A 20,446-nucleotide genomic window follows, 5' to 3' on the forward strand; every position below is an offset into this window, starting at 1 on the left:
CTGTTTCTCTATGATAATCTATTATTTTCATACTTACAAATAGGTGGCTTTTGAAATGACACAGAAAAATAGTTTTGAGAAAACAAAGAAGTGGAAAGAGACATTAGCAAAGGGAGAATACACACAAATACCGTTTGACCGTCTCTAGTATCCCATGTGATAGATATAGCCTCTCGCCTTTAGCCTTGCCCATCATTGTGTCTGACTACTCAGTTTTAAGATGACTGTATGGATAGAGTTTCAACTGATCTTTTTTCTTTACAGATGCACCAGCTTTATTTCACTGGATCATTCTCCATGAGGTGAAACAAATGATTGGTCCTGCCAAGTTATAGATGAAATTACAATGGCTCTGCTGGCTGAGGGCAGATTGGATGGACAGCACAAGATCTGCACTTGCACCACTGGGGGTGTGGAGACTCACACCAACAAAGGAATCTTTTACCAAAAAGTCAAACTGCTTCAACCAGATGAAGATGTCTGCTATGTCCCCCAACTCAATGACAGACTTCGGTATGCGATCATTAATGTTGGAGGCATTAAGTATAAGATGCCATGGATTATACTTGACCAGATCCCATTAACACGTCTAGGCAAACTCAAAGCATGTAGTGGTTATGATGAAATCATGGACATCTGTGATGACTATGATGTAACCCACAATGAATTTTTCTTTGACCGCAATCCTTGTGCCTTCAGAACTATCATGACTTTCCTGACAGCTGGAAAACTAAGACTCCTCAGAGAAATGTGTGCTCTCTCCTTTCAGGAAGAGTTGGTTTACTGGGGCATTGAGGATGAAAACCTGGAATGGTGTTGTCGCCGTAAACTGTATCAGAAAGTCGAGGATCTAGAGGAACTGAAGAGGGATTATGAAGTGCTACTTACTGAAGAATCACAGGGTGCCTTTAATGACACGACTCGCTTGGGTCACTGCATGAAGAACCTCAGGGACATGGTGGAAAATCCCGATTCAGGGATACCAGGAAAGCTCTTTGCTTGCCTTTCTGTTATATTTGTAACAATCACTACAATAAGTCTCTGTATCAGTACCATGCCTGATCTGAGAGAAGAGGAGGAGCGGGTAAGTTAACATTCAGCTTTATCTATGCTGTAAGATGACAATTTTAACTTGCTTGATCTTTCATAAATGTTTCAAATAATTTTGAGTACAAAGTTCAATCATTCTGTTGGCAAAATAATCATCTCTACCGATTCTGGATTATTTACTGACTTCCATCACGACTCCATTGGCAGTTCAGTTGACTATGATCTATCACAGATTGTTACTGTGCATAAGACAACCATTTGACCCATCATTTCTGCACTGGCTTTCTGAACATTTTACCTTGTGCTTAATCTCCTGCCTTTTCCCTGTACCTTGGCGCATTGTTTCTTTCAAATAACCATCCAATGCACTCTTGAATGCCTCAGTTGAACTTGCTTCCACCAACCTTCAGGTCAGTGCATTCACATTGTGAAAAGGTGGTTCTCTCATACCTGCCATTCCCACAATTCCCTTTCCTGCCTCTGCACTTGTATTTTTTTCAGGTCTGATGGTAGCTTATTAAGCTAAAACATTAACTCTGTTCCTCTCACCACAGATGCTGTCAGATCTACTGAATTTCTCTAGCAGTTTCTACTATTAGTTTAGATTTTCAGCAATTGCAATTTTTTTGCTTCACTTTCAACTTCTGTATGTTGCTTGGTACTTTAGTCCTTCTGTGTGGAACTCAAACATTAGTAATAGATCATTTCATTCAATCCACACCTTGCACGATTTAATCTGAGAGATCTTTTTAAAGTAACAGACTTGATTGACAGCTGTATCTTTATTGAAGACTTGTATTTGGTCTGGAAATTAGGAGCAGGTTCATGAAGCGTTGTAAAGTTGGAATAATAGCCGAAAGATGCATGTTGAAAATTTCTATTTAGCTGTGCCTTAACACACTAATCAGTCTGAAGCAACAAGGGGTCTGGAACTAATCAGAAAGGTCCTATAGCCAATTAGCAACATCTTTATGCAGTCAATTTAATGTTAAGGATTAGTGCAGAAGTATTTTGACATTTGAGAATGGTAGTAATTTTAATTACTGTAAATGCTCAGATGTGATAAGCATTTTGCAGTTGTCTGTTTAATATTCAGTAGATTTGCCTGTGGATTTATATTCTGAGCTCTACTTTGGTAGAACCTTTATTCCTCTACCTAAGACAGGCAGATCACAATACAGTGCTGTAATGGATTCTAGCAAATCAATGTACAGTGATAATAACAACTTGCATCTATGTAGCATCATTAACATAATAAAATGTTCCAAAGAGATTACCAGAACCAATTTCAAAGTAAATAATTGATAATGAGATACAAAAAGAAAACATTTGGACACATCAGGAAAAGGATTGAAATATCACTGAAGTTTACAAAAAAAATTCCAAACCTTTAGGGTTTGTTGGTTGTAAGTACAGCCACCGAGAGCAGAATTTTTGGACGTGCCAGAATTTGAAGAATGGGGAGATCTAACTTTGCTGGTTAAGGAGAGATTAGGGTATGGAGTGATTTGAAAATTATGATGAGGGTTCTAGTCTCCCAGTCTTCCTACACATATCTGGACAGTGGCCAAGTAGGGTAAACATTTGTTCAAATGTGTGTGATATACCTTTAAGGGATATGTTCATGATATCATCACCATATCATGATAAGTGACCTAATGGTATAAAGCTCTCAGTCTCCATTTCACTAAGCTCAGTTCTCTTGTAATGTGACACACTGAGGAAAGAGTGATACAGTACATCTGAATTGCTTAGCTTAAGCCCAGATGTAGAAAACCTGTAGATATATGTAAATACCAGGAGCTAGACTAAAAGTTCAAATTCTATATTATGTGATCCATATTTACATTATAGGAGTTAATGTAAGTATCACAGTGTTTTGCTGTCAGATCATCAATGCATCTCAAAACATCACATCGAGGCACATCTATGGAACGGATATCCAAAACCCAATTAAAATATCCAACCTGAAAAACCTAAAAGAATCTTAGATAAATTCAGAAAACACATGTCTTTCTTAGTTTTTGTTCTCCAACTTCGGTCATTTCACACTATTATTAGAGATTCCATTTTGTTAGTCATGGACTCACCTCTTTATTGTGTGACTTGAGGAAGCTTAAGCTGATTTGAAAACAAAGGATTGAATAGGAAATCGGATTCAATGTTATACTTGAATAATTCTGCACAACTTTCTTACCAAACTTGTTTCAGAAAAGTTTGAGTATCTTCAGAAAATATACTCACTAGTGTCAGTTTCTTTCTGGGATTAGTCAGTTGATTTAAATTGACTGCAGCTGTGGAATCAATTCAATATATTTAAATCTTAGAAAAACCAAGTGTCTTCTGATTTAATTAAATTTCCCTGTGAGTATTACATAATCTGTAAAAACAACTAAGCAAAATTCCAGGGCTACCAATGCTCCATGTGTATAGAAAATCTATTATGCTAATGTACTATTTAAATCCCCAAAGTTCAATAGAATATTTTTCTCCATGATATATAGAACAAAACACATTTCCATAATTTGTTTATCTCTACTCGTCTTTGGTAAGTTAATCTCCATAAATGCCTTTGGGCAGGTATTCCCTGCATTCAAATTGAGGAGAACCAATTGCAGTTTTGTTGCTACTTTGGGCAAAAGTAACAGGGAAAAAAATATTATTTTGTGGGAGGCCAAATACAGGCAAATAATTGCTTTGGTACCGAACTGGTGACACTGCAATAACAACTTTAAAAATAATTCATGCTGAAGGAACACCAGCACATTTGCAAATTGTGGCAGTATGTGACTTGGAGGTGCAGGGTTCTCAAATGCTTACTACCCTCTGTTTTTATTGCTGGTAGAGATCACAACAGGTGTGGGAGCTGCTGTCAAAGGAACCTTGGTGAGATGGTGCAGTGCATCTTGTGGATGTTACACACTGCAGCCACAAATCACCAATGTTGGAATGAGTGAATGCTTGTGGATATGATGCCAATCAAGGGCGCTGTTTTGCTCTAGATAGTGTCAAAGAATTCGTGATTTTTTGGAGCTGTCCTCATCCAGGCAAGCAAAGAATATCCCATCACACTCTAGATTTTTATCTGTAAAGGTTTAGGGAATCCAGAGATGAATTACCTGCTCTCAAACCTGCTATAGATACAGGAGTCATGTGGCTAATTCAGTTAAGTCTCTGGTCAATGGTAAATGCCAGGACATTAGTAGCAGAATCAGCACTGGTAATTGGTGTTGAAAATCATGTGGAGGTCAACAGTCTTTCTCTTGTTGGAGTTGGTTGTCTTGAATATTTCATTTCATTTAAAACTCCAAGCCTAAATTTTGTCCAAATCTAGTTGCATATGAACACGGACTGAATCAGCATGTGAACAGTTGTGAGTGGAATTAAACACAGAACTATCATCAATGAACATTCCATTTCTGATCTTATCAAGGAGGAAAGCTCAATGATGAAGAAGCTAAAGATGGCTGAGACTAGGATTCTGCCCTGAGGAAGTTGTGCAGCATTATCCTAGGTTCTGCCCTCTGACAGCCATTACCCTTTGTGCTAGGTATGACTCCAATCTTTAATTAGGTTGTCGTCTCAGTTTCAGGCATGCACGTTACTTTTCCTGGCATGCTGTCTAGCACTCTCAATTCAGACAGAGTTGGTCCCAGGCTTGATGGTAATTGCAGAGTGAGGAATATGCCAACCACATGACTCCAATCAGTGTAGAGTTCTCGCCTTGATTCCGAATTACTTCAATTTTGTAGAGCTCATTGATGTCAAGGACAACCACTTTTATCTCACCTTTAGAATTTAACTCTTTCGTCCAAGTTTAGAGCAAGACTGGAATGAGATATGATTGGGGTGTTTCTGATGGAACCCAACTGAGATTTAATGAGAAGATGTTTGTTGAGTAAATTCTGTTCGAAAGCACTGATGGCAACATCTCTATTATCCAGAGTTGCTTAATGGGGTGATAATTAGCTGGTTTTGTGAGGACAGGACATACTTGGGACTTCTCCACTTTGTTGAATAGATGCCAATGTTTTAGCTGTATTAACATAGTTAAACTAGAAACACAGTTCATTGTGGAACAAAGTTTCCAGTACCACAGCTGGATTGTTATCAAGGTCAAGATTGAATTGACTAAGGACCACCTTCTATGAAAGTGAAGCATTCCAATGAGGTCAAGATGAATCAATTATTTGGCTTTTCTGACTGAAAATCTTTGCAATACTTCATTGTGATTTGGAAATGAAAAGTACTTGATTTACCTTACCTTGCCTTTCCAGAGTAATGTATCTGAAAAGTTTGAACATAAGGTTAAGCAAGCTATTTTGCCCTGTTGCAATGCAGTGGTGACATGGGTGGTATTTTCCACTAACAGTGTGCTGCTGTCAGTCCAAGAAGACATTCTGTCTACTATACAACTGAGTAATGTCATATATGACCACAACCTGTAGCATCAAGATGTGGCATATTCCTCACTCTGCAATTACCATCAAACTTGGGGACCAACACTGTCTGAACAGAGAGTGTTAGACAGCACACCGGGAAAAGTAACATTCATTCCTGGAACTAAGACGACAACTTGATGAAGCTGTCATGTGGGACTACATGCAAACAAAGCAGTGGATTCAGCACATAATAGTCAAAGCTAAATAATCCTACAACCAATGGAGCAGATTAAAAGCTTTGCAGTCCTGCCACATCCAGTCATGAATGGTGATGGACAAGCAAAAAAACAATGTGAAAAGGCCATTTAGCCCATTGTGTCTGCACCAACTGTCTGATGGGGTCATAACTCAGTAATACTTCCATGCTTTCTTCCTGTAGGCCTGCAGAGAATTACTTTTATGATAATAATCCAAACCTTCCTTGGTATCTCAATTGAACATCTGCTTCCATCGCAAGCTCCGGCTGTACTTTCCAAATCTTAACCACTTAGTGCGTTAAAAAAGATTTTCATCTTGTTGCTATTGCTGCTTTTGCTAGTTATTTTAAATCTGGAATATCTTGTTCTCAATCCTTCCACCAATGGAAACTTTTCTTTTCTCCTATGTAGTCGAGAGTGTGGAGCTGGAAAAGCACAGCAGGGCAGGCAGCATCCGAGGAGCAGGAGAATCGACGTTTCGGGCATAAGCCCTTGGTCTCCTATGTACTTGTCCAAATCCCCCATGAATTTGAATATCTCTATTAAACCTCCGATAAACCTGGTCTTCTCGAAGGAAAATATTTCCATGTTCTGCAGTGTATGTTCCTGAAGCTCCTCACCTATGAACCATTCCCACAAAATTTTCCTGCATTCTAATAAATGCCTTCAGATCCTTCCAAATCACAAGTTTAATGTAAATTTCTTACAATTGTACTCTTATGATTTTATTAAGAATGCCTGAGGTGCTAAATGTTTTATCAACTGTTCTTGCAACCTGCCCTGTCACCTTGAATAAGTTATGTACATATATACCCAGGTGCCTCTACTATCACAGCCCCTTTAGAATTGTGTCCTTTATTTTAAACTGGCTCTGTGTTCTTCCAACAACCAATAAACCTCCACAAATTTTATACCTTTAAAAATTAAATTTCCGGTATCATCTGTCTGTCCACTTCATCAACTGATGTCCTTTTGAAGTTCATCACCATCCTCATCACAGTTCAAGTGGTCTTAAAGTTTGTATCACCCACAAATTTTGAAACTGCCTTGCATACTAAGGTCTAGGTTGTTCATATATTTTAGGAAAAGCAAGAGACCAATCAGTGTTCCCTTTTTCTTCTTTCATGCGGACCTCAAGGTGCATGTGCAGCAGTAACAACTTCCACAACTGAAATTCTATACTGCAAATGGTATTGGCATGGCAACATTGTGGACCCTCACAGCAATGTGTCTATGTGCATTCACACAACATAGAGGAATGTTGGATTCAAAACCAACCTGGGAACTCCATTACAAACCTTTCTCCAATCCTAAAGAAAATCTATTAAGTCTTACACCATTTCCTATCACTCACGCTATTTTGTATCTGTGTTGCCACTGTCCATTTTTATTCCACAACTTTAATTTTGCTCACAAGTCGCATGTATGGACTTCATCAAACGCCTGGCTTGTCCCTCTTGTTGGTTCTCCCTCAACTTGTTACAGGTTTAGTCTGGAGATTCTATTCTTTAGGAATCAATCAGTTTGGTCAGTTATGATGTTACTAAGCCACTGTTGATGGTGGACCTTGAAGGAGTTTACATAGACTACATGTTGTGCCCTTGCTATGCTCAGTGCTCATTGTGAATGGTGTTCAACATGGAGGTGCATGGATTCATCAGCCTAGGGAGAATAGTAGACAATAATCAGTAGATAGTTCTCCCGTCCATATTTGACCGCATGTTGTAACGCCTCCTGGGGCCCAGATGTTGAGGACTCCCAGAGCTATATCATCTGACTTATACCACTATGGTGCTACATCTGGTGAGAGTCCTGTCCGTGTGTTGGCATACAGTCAAGGAGGGTGATAGGTCTCTGTAGGCAGTAGGGAATAGCTTTACAAGTATGTCTGTCAGGCATGTGCTCAACTAATCTACATTCCTCCATCTTTGGCGCAACCCCAGATGTTAATGAGGAGGACATTGCAGATTACATCAGGCTGATTTGTGCCATTGTCATGCCTGAATCAGTGCCAGTCTGTGGTGGATGGTTAATCTGGTTTTATTGTTACTATAGTTTTGACTCCAGTTTATACACTGCTTTGAAATACTGAAATATCCACAGCGCTTCACAGGAATTTATCAAATAAGCTTTGACATTGAACTACATAAAGACAGGTGACCAAAAGCTTGATCAAGAGAGGTCCGATTTGAGAAGCAACTTTAAAGAGTTGAGAGAAGTGGATAGTTGAAAATGTTTAGTGAGTGAATTCCAGAGCTTTGGACTCAAGCAGCAGAAAGTACAGATGTCAACGCAAAAGCAAAGATAATCAGGAACAACAAGAGGCCAAAACTGGAGATGTACAGAGAGCTCTGAGGGATTCAAGACTCAAGAAGACTGTAGAAATTCAATAGGATAAGGCCATGGAGGGATTGAAAAATCAGCATGAGAATCTTTGTCAGTAAATATGGCCGGCCCAGTTTTGGATGAGCTGAGGTCTGGAGAGTGAGGCTGATAAGGGAGCTAAAGTCAAATGCACAAGTAACAAAGGATGGAGGAAGGTCGCAGGAGCAGACAAACCAAGGCAATGGTTGGTTACAGACAATATTGGATTGTGCTAAAAGGTCAGTGAAGGTGGAAAAGCAAGCTTGCCAAGGAGAATACCGTCTGTCTGTAGCCATTTAACAGCCAATTTTCTGGCCTCTCAGGAGCAGGAAGTCTCCAGAACTTTGAAGCAGAGGTATGTCTTATTGTGTTAGGATTTGTGTAACTTTGATGACAGTCTAGTTTGGTGGCAAGTAAGGGGCCATTGGCGATCAACCACATTTGGGGTATAGGACAACCAGGAGGATATAAAAATAAGTGGAAATGGAAGTGTGTGTGTGTCTGTGTGTACAGCAGATCTTCCTGATTATGAAGCATTCATCCTTTTAATGATGAATTTTCAGTTATGATATGTGAATATTTTACATAAGACTAAACAAATCTGTGTTGTGAAATGCAGAGTTTGGAGATGATATTAATTTTTATTCATTACTTGACACTTATAGATTATGATCATTATGATTACTAACAATTGTGATCATTACTGACCATATATGAAGACTTGCAGTGTGATGCCTATCAAGGATTAACCTGTTTGGTAGTGAAATTCAGATAGTTAATCTACAAAAAAAAAAGCTTGACTTCTCTTTATCTGAAATTATTACCTCCTGACAGATCCTTGAAATTTAAATCACTGACTGTTCTCATTACCGTCAGAAGGTACTTTAAGCCTGCTGATGCCATAGCTTCCCCTCACAAAAAAATGCATTTTGATTAGAATGACCCCCTGTAAAGCTGAGATAAATAAGCTTGCTAATTATTTGAACCTCTTTCACAGTTACATGGTAGAAAATCATTCCTAGTCAATCAGCTCTAACAAGCATGCCTCTGCTTTAGAATACTGATTACTTGCATGTTATTTTTAAACCCGTCAGAATAGTAAATGAAAGCAAATATCACCGCACAGCCTCTTGCTTTGTAAGTTTTAGAGATAGGATTTCTTTTTAAAATCAATGAATTGTGATCTGGAATGCATTGCTTGAAAGAGAAACACAAGGCAATGCAACGGACCATAATCTGTCTGTCCAATTGTGGTGTTGCCCAGTAATCAGAGAATGAGCAAGGAACCCCCATCAATCCCAGAGGGTAGACACACTGGTATGAAATCTGGCAGCCCCCAAAATGAAGGACCTTGGAAAAGACCCTGCTGTGATCTGCCAGCACCTCTGAGGCTGACGCCTCTTCAGTATTTGTCATGACCACCAAGAGTGGTGTCAGTTCATGGTAATGAAGAAGATCAAGGAGTGAAGGCCAGTGAGTGGGTATCACCAGAGAGAGGGATGCGGTTTGGGGGAACTGAGGCAAAGACAGTGTGCAGCTTTCACTGTCCTGCCCCTTCCTGATGTCAGTTCCCTCAAGTGCCTCATAATGAGGAGCCATTTGCAGGTCAAGCAGCATCTGAGGAGCAGGGAAATTGACATTTTGGAAAAAGTCCTTCATCAGGAATAAAGGGCTTTTGCCCAAAATGTTGATTTTCCTGCTCCAGGGATGCTGCCTGATCTGCTGTGTGCTTTCCCAGCACCACTCTAATCTTGACTCCAATCTCCAGCATCTGCAGTACCCACTTCTGCCATGAGGAGTGATTAGTACTGGGTGTATTTCTGTGCTGTACATCTCTATGACTTTATAATAAGAGAGAAAGTCTGCAAATGTTGTTCCTAATGTTCTTGCACTTTCCTCTTTGGCTGAGCATAGTAGCCTCCCATATTCAATTTCAAGCTGTCTAGCATAATCATTTATGCTGTCTTTGTCAACAAAATTAACATTGTTGAGCCCTCCACACCATGGACAGTTTTGCATTTACCATTGACCAGAAACTTAACTGGGCCAGTCATTTTTTATATATATATATATATATAAAATCTACAAGTTACAAGTCCAGAATGTCATGGATAAATGCCCAGAAACTGCTGGTAACTATAAGCGATAAAGTGCTTCCAGCTGATCAGTAAATGAAAGAACTGCAACAGATCCCAATGCTCAGATACTCAAATTAATGAAAGAAATCATGAATGATTAAAAGTTAATAGAGTCATATTGACACAGAATGAGGCCATTCTACTTTCCATTGAGGGAGTGCAAATGGAAGTTCAGCAGACAAACCCACTGGCCAATATGAGAAGATATTGGTGAAGCTGGGCCTGTATCCTCCAGAGTTTGACAGAAAAAAGATCATTGAAAGTTACAAACTTCTGCTGGGTCATGACTGGGTGTAAATAGATCCATTCTCTGCCTGGGAAATAGAAAACCAAGAAACATAATCTCTGGATAAGCCATTTGATCAAGATGAGGAATTCTCTAATGCCATTTGCCAGCACTTGGCCCATATCCCTCCAAACCCTTCCTTTCGTATACCCATCCAGATGCCTTTTAAATGTTGCAATTGTACCAGCCTCCACCACTTTCTCTGGCAGTTCATTCTATACATGCACCACCGTCTGTGTGAAAAAGTTGCCCCTTAAGTTCTTAAAATTTTTCCTCTCTCACTCAAAACCTATACCCTCTAGTTCTGGACTCAATCAATCTCTATCCATCCATGTTCATTACCCAAACCACACCTCCTGCACTTGCACTGTATGGGTTACTCCCAACACAACCAACCCATTTTCAATTATTCACTCTTCCCAAGAACACCCATTCAGCAATTGCTTGTTCCCCGACTTAATATCGGCTTTGACTGCTTCCCTTTTCTCCCTCTCTCTCTCTCAGCAACATATTTTATGTATTTTACAAACTCCTCTCCCCGCAACCGCACCCCTGTTGTCAGCATGAATACCATTTTTAGCAGCTGCTTTCCGTTCTGACTAAGCATCAAAGAACTGGAATCTCTGTTTTGCTCTCCACAGATGTTGCCAGACCTGCTGAATTTCTTCAGCACTTCCTGTCTTTACATCCATCTGCAATCTCATATCGTCTTCACAGCATACTTTCCTTCTTATTTTTGTGTCAGTTGCAAGTATTAGCTACCATGCCTTCAATCCCCTCATCTAAGTCATTGTTATGAATTGTGAAATGCAAATGCCCAGCACAGACACTTGCAGGACTCCCCTGGTCATATCCTGCCAACCAGGTGACTCATTTATCCAATTTTCTGCTCGCCATCCAGTCTTCTCTGCATGCTAAAATGTTCCCTGCAGTATGACCTCCTACAATGCAGCACTTTACAGTCATAGAGTCCCACCTGCCAGCACCCAGCCCATATCCCTCCAAACCCTTCCTAATCATATACCCATCCAGATGCCTTTTAAATGTTGCAATCGTACTAGCCTCCACCACGTCCTCTGGCAGTTCATTCCATACACGTACCACCCTCTGTGTGAAAAAGTTGCCCCTTAGGTGTCTCTTATATCTTTCTCCTCTCACCCTAAAGCTATACCTTCTAGTTCTGGACTCTCCCACCCCAGAGAAGAGACTTTGTCAATTTATCCTATCCATGCCCCTCATGATTTTATTAACCTCTATAAGGTCACCGTAGCCTATTCAATCTCTCCCGAATGCTCAAATCCTCCAACTCTGGCAAATTCCTTGTAAATCTTTTCTGAACCCTTTCAGGTTTCCAATAGGAAGGAGACCAGATTTGAATGCAAAATTCCAAAAGTGGCCTGACTAACGTCTTGTACAGCCGCAACATGACCTCTCAACTCTTGTACTCAATAAAGGAAAGCATACCAAATGTCTCCTTCACTATCCTATCTACCTACGACTCCAATTTCAAGGAGCTATGAACCTGTACTCCAAGGTTTCTTTGTTCAACAACACTCCCCAGGACCTTACCATTAAGATCCTATCAGATTGAATGGATTGGTTGGAGAGACAGTTAGAGGCAATGAGGAATTTATAAAAGCAAGGGGACATGATAGATGGCAGTCATAGGAAGGAAAAAAAGTTGCAGATACAGTCACACAGATGGGTTAACTCTAGGAAAGATAAGAGAGGTAGGCAGCTAGTGCAGGAGTCTTCTATGGCTATCCACATTTTAAACAAGTATGCTGTTTTGGAAAATGTGGGAGGTGATGGATTCTCAGGGGAATGTATCACAAACACTCAACTTTCTGATATCGAGACTGGATCTGATGCAATGAGGGGTGCGTTGGGTTCCAAGAGAGCAATTGTGTCAGGGGACTTTCTAATCCAAGGCACAGATAGACATTTCTGTGTCCAGCAGTAAAAAATCAGAATGGTGTGTTTCCTCTCTGGTACCAGGATCAAGGATGTCTCGGAGATGGTGCAGAATGTTCTTAAGGGGGTGAGGGACCAGCAGGATGTCATTGTACACATTGGAACCAATGACATAGGAAGGGAAAAGGATGAGATTCTGAAGGGAGAATATAGAGATTTAGGCAGGAACTTAAAAAGGAAATCCTCAAGAGTAGTAATATCTGGATTACTCCTGGTGCTGTGAGCTAGTGAGGGCAGGAATAGGAGGATAGAGCAGATGAATGCAAGGCTGAGGAGCTGGTGTATGGGAGAAGGATTCACATTTTTGGATCATTGGAGTCTCTTCCAGGATAGAAGTGACCTGCAAGACGGACGGACTGCACCTGAATTGGAAGAGGACTAATATATTGGCAGGGAAATTTGCTAGAGCTGCTCAGGAGGATTTAAACTATTAAGGTGGGGGTGGGGGTGGGGGTGGGGGGGGAGGTGTGGGACCCAGGGTGATAGTGAGAAGAGAGATCAATCTGAGACTGGTTATAGTTGAGAAAAGAAGTGAGTCAAACAGTCAGGGCTGGCAGCGACAAAGCGGAGCACTTTGTCAAAGGCTTTTTGGAAAAGCAAGTACAGTAGATCTACTGGCTGCCCTTTATCCACTGCGCATCTTATTCTTTCAAGGAAATTCCATAAATTGGTTGAACAAGATTTTCATTTCACAAAAGCCATACTGACTTGTCCCAATTTTGTTTTGAAATAGAAGGTATATATCCAGAAATGCTCTTACACACAACTGAGTATTGTTTTTCCTCTCACCAAATCACCTTTTGTATTTTTTATTCATCTGTTAACCACCAACAATAAATCATCCGTGTCCTTCAACTGATTAATTTTCAACCAAAACTTGTTAATGGCACTGACTGAGTTTTTAAAGTGATCAGTTACTACTGCCTTAATCATCAATTCTAGTAACTTCCTATGACACACACTAGACAATGGGTTATAGTTTCCTTCCCTTTTGAACAGAGGGATTAGACGTGTAACCTTCAGTCTGATGGAAACTGTCCAGAATCTCGTGAATTCTGGAAAATTAATTAATTTCAGGGAAACTGATATTATGACCTCCAACAATGGAGAGAAGGGAATCAGGGATTCAAAAGAACGTTTTGTCAGCTAATTTGGACCTAAATTTAGTGCACAATAACTAGTTTCTAGTTGCCCTTAACAGTGACTGGACAACATTTCATTAACATTTTTGATGGTTGACATTCACTGCTCTAGATAGTGGCTGAAGTTATAAAATTAATGATTCCAGGTACTAAATATATTCTTCTTATTAATTTGAAATTTTGTTACCTTTTTCAAAACATCAACTTTTTCATTTGATTGTGAATCTGCAGACAATGCTGATTTGATTTCATTTATTATTGTCACAAGAACCTAGGTACAGTGAAAAGCTCTATTTTGTGTGCAGTTTAGGCAGATCACACCAAACAAAGTATATTAGGATAATAGAACAGAGCGAAGAATATAATGTTACAGCTGCAGAAAAGGTACACAAGGAGCAAGATTAACATCAAGTTTAAAATTTGAGAGGTCCATTCAGAAACCTAATAACAGCAGAGAAGAAGCTGTTCTTGAATATTTTGGTATGTGGATTTAAACTTCTGTATCTTCCACCCAATGGAAGAGGTTGGAAGCAATTATAACTGGGACAGGAGGGTCTTTGATTATGTTGGCTGCCTTCCTGAGGCATCAGGAAGTATAGATGGAGCCAACAGAAACTGTTTAAGTAACATACAAAGATATTTAAATAATTGTTCAATCAGTTTTGCTTTCTTAAGTTCTATTTTGGTTATGATATTATTTATAGCTATTAATATTCATACTAATATTTACCTTTCGCTTCCAAATGTCTGTAAACTTATAATTCTCTTGTTGACTCAGCACATGACTCAGCGCAATCTTAATATAAAAATCCATCTGTATGTGAAAACATGGCAGCCAAGTTTGTTGATGGACAGGAAGAAAAAGGTTGAGGGCTTAGTATTGGGTCTACTTCTGATCTTGTACTCATCTTAATCTCAGTAATCGCTGAAGGCACAAAACTCGGGAATTGCAAACTACAAGGAGTACAACATAAAAGGCTTCAGGAATACACAAGCAAATTAAGCAATGGGCTACAGTGGCAAACACACTTTAATATGGAAAATGAGTGCACAGTACATCTTAGACTAGAAACTAAGGAATTGGAATGTGTGCTCAAAGAAAAGATGCAGTCTGTTTTTAAACAGAAGAGCTAGAGTTGCAGACGGCAATTTCCTGAAAATGAAACTGCAGGCAGGTAAACCATGAGAAAGATTAACAGCATCTTGGCTTTTACAAGTACAAAAAAAATTAACCATTAGCTCCCCTTTCTTAATATCCCATTTTGTGATGCACCATCAAACTTTGATGGTTGCACCTGCAAAATACGATGGGACCTTCTACTACATTAAAAAGTTGCTACATAAATGCAATTTGTGATATGGAGTACAAAAGAAAAATAAGGCAACATGAATAAATTTACATGGGGCCTGGGTTCAGTCACTGTTGATCCTCACAGTTTCCTATGAACATAATAATAGAAACATCAATGACACCAGGAATAGGAGCCAACAGTGAAAAGGGGAGAGATTTTGAAATACTGGATGATTTTCACTGATAGAGTGAGAGCAGGATGAATAAAAAGCTTTTAGAATTACGTAGGGTCTTGATTGGCTAATTGTGAAAGTGGTTTCCTCAGGTTAGAAAGGCATCAACTTAAACTGCCACTTAAACTCGAAGCAGAGAAAAGATTTTTAGGGAAATTAAGTAAACATTTGATTAAACTAATGAATGCACCAATATCAAAATAGATCAATGTAGTGCAGAAGAATTTGATTATTCTCATGGGCAACTTACATAAAGTCAATGCCATTCTTCTATGCTGAGAAATGACGTGACTCCTAACCTGAGGTACTCTTCTCAGTTGGAGGGTTAGCTATTTGGAAAGGAACTGAGCCAGAAATGTCTGAGGTTCTGTGGTGTGCTGGCTTAACTGAGACACCAACTGGTGTAACATTATGAAGTAACCTTGGTATTAAGGAAAGAGAATAGAAGAAAATCATTTCAGGTTCCTGCTTCAGATTACAGTAACCTTTGCTGCAAACAGAGAGATTGGCAATTCTGTCTGGGCTGCTTCCACACCACTGTGTAACTTTATAGGTGGGCAGCAAAAACAAAATTTATTTTCATTGCGCATTTTGTGAAGGACAGACAGTGAAACGGGCAGGGATGGCTCTAACCACTGTCAGGCTCAGGGAGTGATGTTTTCCTCAGACTGCTTAAACTCTGTGTCTCAACTCGTCATTGAACGTTCACGTTTTGGGTGAGGGTAATCAGTGGATATCAAAGATACCCCAACGTCAACACAATCAGGAAAGGAGATGAGAAAAATGGATTGTAGAACTCCTAGAAACAAGGATTCCAATAAATTTGTTTGAGAAAATATTGCTTTTCATAAACTATTGTTGGTTTGGATTTACAGTCTAGATTTTTTAATGTGCTTTTAATACTTAGTTCTCACTGTAAATATCAGACTAATGGATATAATTACCAGATACATGCTTGTGACCTGACTTTTTAAAGCATGGAATCATCTTAGCTGTTTTCTAGTCCTCTAGTAAGATGTTTCTTATGAGTTTTGCACAAATTTCCTGTATGCACTTTCGCCCTAATTTCTCTCAGTTCTCCCAGATGTATTTCATATTGACTTATTGATTTATGAATCTTTGAGTACTCCAATATCAGAACCATCAGGTCACAGCTAATTAATCTTTTCATAACCTTTGTTGCCTGATCTACAATATAATACTTGCAAGGGGAGCATCCTGTATAATCAAAGTCATTGTACAAAAATCACAACTTCTGTCAATAGCAATATTTCATCAGCTCCAAAACCATTTTAGTGCAGTTTATTTTTCCAAATAGTACAATAAATGGCTGCATCTCTTTTGAGAAGCAATCTGAGAGCGCAGTTCCCAGTTTAACTACCAATAAGGAAGAGAATTGTTCAAGGAAGAAAAGTCTTGTAATGAGTTCGTAGTCTCTGTATTGTTCAATTACTTGATCCACTCTACATTCAAGTGACCAAAACTTTCTGGGAGTGTTTCCATGATTGGTTTGTGGCTCCTTATTCAAAAAAAATACTTTCCATAGCGGAAGTTCAATGGAGGGTCTCCTGATAAATAGTGGCAATGCTTCAATTAAGTTTATATTCACCGGTTTTGAAAAGCAAGAAATGATTGTATTGAAGCTTACAAAATTCTTACAGGTTAGCTATAGATGGGATGTTCCCCCTGATTTTAGAACCAGGTGGCTTAATCTCAGCAGAAGGGGTAGGCTATTTAAAACTAAAACATGGAAGAATTTCTTAACGCAGAGGCTGGTGAGCCTTTGGAAGTCTCTATCCCAGAAGCTTAATCACTGAGTAGGTTGAAGACAAAATTTGATAGGTTTCTGAAGACATTAAGACTTAGTGCAGGGAAATGGCATTGAGGAAATCATCAGGCACAATCTAGATTTGTGGGATAGGTTTAGTGGACTGAATGGCCTACTCCTGGTCTTATGTTCCTTGGCTACCTTGCAGAGAGGAGATTTTACAGTGCAAGTCAGGCAGCGAATACTGGAAAAGCTGCTCCACCATGAAAGGCAGTACAGTCAAACACTAATATATTTTCACTGTGCAAATGTTATGGCCTTTTTGCAGCACTGGTTACTGGATTGCAGGTGCTAAGCTCAATTCTGCACATGATCCCACCATCCACTTACAGGATGATCAGCCATGATCACATTGAATGGTGGAGCAGGGTCAAAGGGATGAATGGTCTATTCCTGTCCCTATTTTCTGTGTCACTGTACACTATCTAACCATTAACTCAGCAGAGATCAACAAACCCCAATGCTGACCGAGAATTAAACTGAGGACCTTCATTGTTCTGTGTAGCTCAGTAGCATACAATGAGGCACATTCACCCAACAATCCATTGGGGAAGCATAATAATCTGCTAATGAATCAAAAATCAATAGGTAATAGAAAGTTTTAACACCTTCACCATGAGGTACATAATTATTTTGATTTTCTTCTTTGTTTTTCTAGGGCGAATGCTCCCAAAAGTGCTACAACATCTTTGTCCTAGAAACCGTCTGTGTGGCCTGGTTTTCGTTAGAGTTCCTGCTGCGATTTATCCAAGCACAGAGTAAATGCGTGTTTCTGAGGACTCCTCTGAACATCATCGACATAATGGCCCTTTTGCCTTATTACATCAGCCTGATTATAGATGCGCTTTCAATCGATGGGAAGCCAAGTGGATCTGCAAACCTGGATTTGGAAAAGATCGGGCTGGTCCTTCGGGTTCTGCGTGCTCTGAGGATTTTGTATGTGATGAGGTTGGTTCGTCATTCTCTTGGGCTTCAGACTCTAGGACTCACAGTCCAACGTTGCACAAGGGAATTTGGTCTCCTTCTGCTCTTTCTCTGTGTGGCCATGGCACTCTTCTCTCCTCTGGTATTTTTGGCAGAGAGTGAACTGGGTGCCAAACATGACTTCACCAGCATCCCGAGCAGCTATTGGTGGGCAGTGATCTCCATGACGACTGTGGGTTACGGAGACATGGTCCCACGGAGTATCCCTGGGCAGGTAGTAGCTTTGAGTAGCATCCTGAGTGGCATTCTCCTCATGGCCTTCCCAGTTACCTCGATCTTTCACACTTTCTCACGCTCGTACATGGAACTGAAAGATCAGCAGCAGCGCATTTCCAACAACAAAGTCCTGCTGAAAGGGGACCCTAAATCCCAGAACAGTGACAGCTCTCAGGAAACAGACATCTCATTTCCAACAGACCTTGGAGACTCTTCACTTCAGAAAGACAGAAGAATAATCATGCAGAAAGTTGAATAACAATAATCAAGGGACCTCCAGCTCTTTTCAAATAGCAGCCTGACTACCAACTCCGAACAAAAAATGTTGCTGAAACAGATGTTTATCTGACTGAATTATTATTTGTGTTTGATGTGCTAATATGGCTGACCCAATGGCTAAATTGAAGAGAGAATAGGATTAGCCATTTGTGATGCTGAATTTGACATAGGAGTAAGCCCTACTGAGCAACTCACTTTTAAATGTCTGGCTTGAGGAGCTTCAAGTGGAAAATCAAATTATGCTCAAGTGTTTGGCAGTTAAAAGTCCCAATAAACTGTGATTTTGCTGGCACAGTGCATGTTCTGATATTCTACTTTTGTTTAATTCTAGCAGGTGCATTCTATAATTCATTTAATTAATCAAGACGGAGGCATCCCAACATAATGCCATTTTATTTGGAGGTGGAAATTAATTTGAATTCATGATATATTAAAATACCCACATTTTCATATAACAGATTGAAGCAGCCTTCTTTCTTCTTGTCAAATAATGGCTACAAAAGGGGAAGACTTGATGAATATGCTGTGAATGATCAAATCTGCTGCTAATGTGTTTATTTTAGGAATATGTGTTAAAATAGGCAATTCAAAGCTTGAATAACAATTTTCCTAAAATTTCACGAAGTTTCATGGGAACCAATTATGAGTCAGCTTTCTGCTTGCAATGAGATATTTGGAAAACTTAACTAAATGCTAGCAGCTGGACTCTGGGTGATGGAATAACTTAGCACTTTGAAATAAATTTCCAAAGAATTCACTCCCCAACACAATTGACAGAATCATTAGCACAAGGATCAATGTACTAAATTAATGGTATTTGAACATTTTGAATTGTTAAAATAAATATCCAGAAAATCATGAATACCACAGACACATTGGAGATCTGGGCTAGAAGATCAATCTGCATACAGCTCACAGAAGGAGGATCAGGGGTAGGGTCTCTTAAACCTACTCCACCATTCATGGCAGATCTGTGTTGTGTCTTCTGATTGTCATTTTACTCCCAGGTGGTTGGAATAATCATAATTCAGGCTTGGAGAGGTCACTCTTGTTGTCATTAATCTAACTTGACATGCTGCCTGGTTAGAAGACTGCCATTTTAAAAATGTTTGTGTAGGTTTTGTCTACTTCCTAGTGAAACTCCTGGCTCACTTCAAGGGTAAAAGGTAGACCTAGGCATTTGTACCATCTAAAATGTGCTTTTAATGTTATCAACAGCAAAGAATATATCTTATTGTTCACTCCACTTGTCACTTCTGGCATTACATTTGCTAAAAAGAATCCTTTGCTCTGACAGTACTGGCATGATCCTGAGTGTTGGAATAGGGTAGTGATCCCTCTTTATGCCTTATAGAGCCATAGAGTAACACAGCATGGAAACAGACTCATTGGTCCAATCTGTCCATGCCATCAAAGTTTCCCAAACTACATTAGTCCCATTTCCTTGCACTTGGCTCACATCCCTCTAAACCTTTCCTATTCATGTACCTGTCTAAGTGTTGTTTAAATGTTGTAACTGTATTTGCATCTACCATTTCCTCCTGGCAGTTCATTCCATATACATCTTAACCTCTGTGTGAAAAAGTTGCCCCTCAGGTCCCTTTTAAATCTTTCACCTCTCACTTTAAACTTATTTCTTCCAATTTTCCACTCCCCTAACCTAGGGAAAAGACCTTTGCTTGGACACCTTATCTTGACCTCGTGATTTTATAAACCTCTATATGGTGACCCCCTCAACCTCCGACACTGCAGGGGAAAGAGTTCCAGCCTATCCAGCTTCTCCTTATAACTCAAACCCTCCAGTCCTGGTACTTAGTCACCAATGATGTTACTTATCCAACCCTTTGGCAAACAGTTTATTTCTCTGACTTGGAGATCTCTTTGAAGCTTTCCTTTGATGGAGTCATAGAGTCCAACAGCACGGAGACAGGCCTGTTGGCCCATACCAGTCCATGCTGACTAAAATGTCCATCTACACTAACCCCATTTCATTTCACTTGGCTCATATCCTTCTAAACCTTT

General features: G+C 39.7%; 1 protein-coding gene across 1 annotated transcript; it reads left to right on the top strand.

Annotated features, from left to right (window-relative positions):
• The first annotated feature begins 346 nt into the window (after positions 1-346).
• kcng2 (potassium voltage-gated channel, subfamily G, member 2) lies at positions 347-19,490 on the top strand. Its single transcript, XM_060824010.1, has 3 exons — positions 347-1,084; positions 17,604-18,329; positions 19,377-19,490. The coding sequence occupies exons 1-3, from the start codon at positions 347-349 to the stop codon at positions 19,488-19,490; spliced, it is 1,578 nt and encodes a 525-aa protein (XP_060679993.1).
• Positions 19,491-20,446: the final 956 nt, after the last annotated feature.

The sequence above is a fragment of the Hemiscyllium ocellatum genome, chromosome 4 (genome assembly GCF_020745735.1).
Source record: "Hemiscyllium ocellatum isolate sHemOce1 chromosome 4, sHemOce1.pat.X.cur, whole genome shotgun sequence".
NCBI classification, from domain to species: Eukaryota; Metazoa; Chordata; class Chondrichthyes; order Orectolobiformes; family Hemiscylliidae; genus Hemiscyllium; species Hemiscyllium ocellatum.